The sequence below is a fragment of the Bactrocera latifrons genome, unplaced genomic scaffold (genome assembly GCF_001853355.1).
Source record: "Bactrocera latifrons isolate USDA-ARS-PBARC rearing strain unplaced genomic scaffold, ASM185335v1 scaffold_11, whole genome shotgun sequence".
Lineage (NCBI taxonomy): Eukaryota > Metazoa > Arthropoda > Insecta > Diptera > Tephritidae > Bactrocera > Bactrocera latifrons.
In genome coordinates, this window is record NW_017534519.1 from 1,248,115 (window position 1) to 1,249,564 (window position 1,450).

Here is a 1,450-nt window from a genome sequence, read left to right on the forward strand (position 1 = left end):
CAGTTGTAATCAGACACTCACGCGCCTTTTCGTTTTTATTCCTATCTTCTCTTCATTCTCATCGCTTGTAATGCAAATTGGTTTGCTGACGAGATAGCGGAATTATCTGGTAAAATTTACCTTGCCTCTCCAAAGTGGGAGTCTAAGAAAGGAAAATTAATAAAGACGAAGGCGTCGTTTCGACTAACATTTCCATTAAAAGGCACCTCCAAATTTTTTCGCTGCATTTTGGAGTCCATTTCAAAAACGACAACTTGCAGAAAAAATGAAATGCTTTAATATTTATTGTGGATAAAAAGATAGATAAATAGTTGAAAATAAAAGAAAGCTTATGCGTACGAACGAAAGTGCAAGCGTTTTTCAAAAATTAAGTTTCCGTTACTCGTGTATTTACCAAAACGTTTTGTWTTACCAATCAAACCACTCCAACCAGTCATCATAGTCCCTCTCGCTTAAGGAAGCAAGCCGTTTGTTTAACTTTTTTAACAAGTCCTTTAGTTGTTGGTTTAAGTTATTGTCGGATTGCGAATTAATTGACGGAGGACTTATTTGGTTATACACGGTAGGTGAAAACAAATGGCCGCCGGACCGCACGAATTTCGATAAAATGTCTAGAAAATTGCTTAAATCACTCGGACCAGCACTGGGACCGCTTGGCTGCACAGGGCCACCAATCATATTATTCGGCATCCCATTGTTGACTGCCACCAATTGCTCCAAAGCAGTCGCTATTGCGAATTCTTTAAAATTATTTCTCTGGGTCAGGGCGGTCTTTAAGCTGTTGACAATCGAAGTGGCGTTCAAGTTTTCAGCCAGTGATAAAAGTTTATTAATCGTTTCTTTTAACTCATTTCTGCGGTTTTCGTAATACTCAAATTGCCTTTTGGCTTCCAGTTTTGCACTGAGTGAGTTTCGCTTGTCAGTTTGAGTAGTACCATCGTTCCTACTCCTGGCCATCTGTACTTTATCTATTTCCTCATTGTATTCCATTTCATCCGGTGTGGACGCGATGCCGCTTTTCTTCCCGAGGATTGCGTACAAATCGTTATTAATCTTTGCCAAATCATTGTCGATATTCTAATTGTGCAAAGGAAAGTTATTTTCAGTTTGGTTTTAAAGTAGAAATAAGATCGGTACCCACTTGTGCTCTGACATGCGCACACAGCAACGCAAGGAATATTGTGTAGACGGTTACTTGTCTCGAAACCATTTTTTCAGCTTAGAAGTTAGGCGGACTTGCGCTCACTCGCTTGGCAACTGCTGATTTGGGTATCTCGCAACAGTAATTTATACAGAAGCGAAAATCTTCGCTTAGTGCTAGCTTAGCATAAAGAGCTATTCAAGAATTTAGTGTTGGTGCAATTAAGTGAAGCGTAAAGATAAGAATTAAAGTGATTTGCACACATACATACGCACATACATTGAACTATCAATATCTTCGGCTCATAAA

At 39.1% G+C, this 1,450-nt stretch overlaps 1 protein-coding gene across 1 annotated transcript; it reads right to left on the reverse strand.

Moving 5' to 3' along the window:
- Positions 1 to 408: 408 nt before the first annotated feature.
- LOC108971967 lies at positions 409 to 1,210 on the reverse strand. Its single transcript, XM_018938346.1, has 2 exons — positions 1,142 to 1,210; positions 409 to 1,077 (listed from the first exon to the last, which is right to left on the reverse strand). Exons 1-2 carry the CDS (start codon positions 1,208 to 1,210, stop codon positions 409 to 411), a joined length of 738 nt encoding a protein of 245 aa, XP_018793891.1.
- Positions 1,211 to 1,450: the final 240 nt, after the last annotated feature.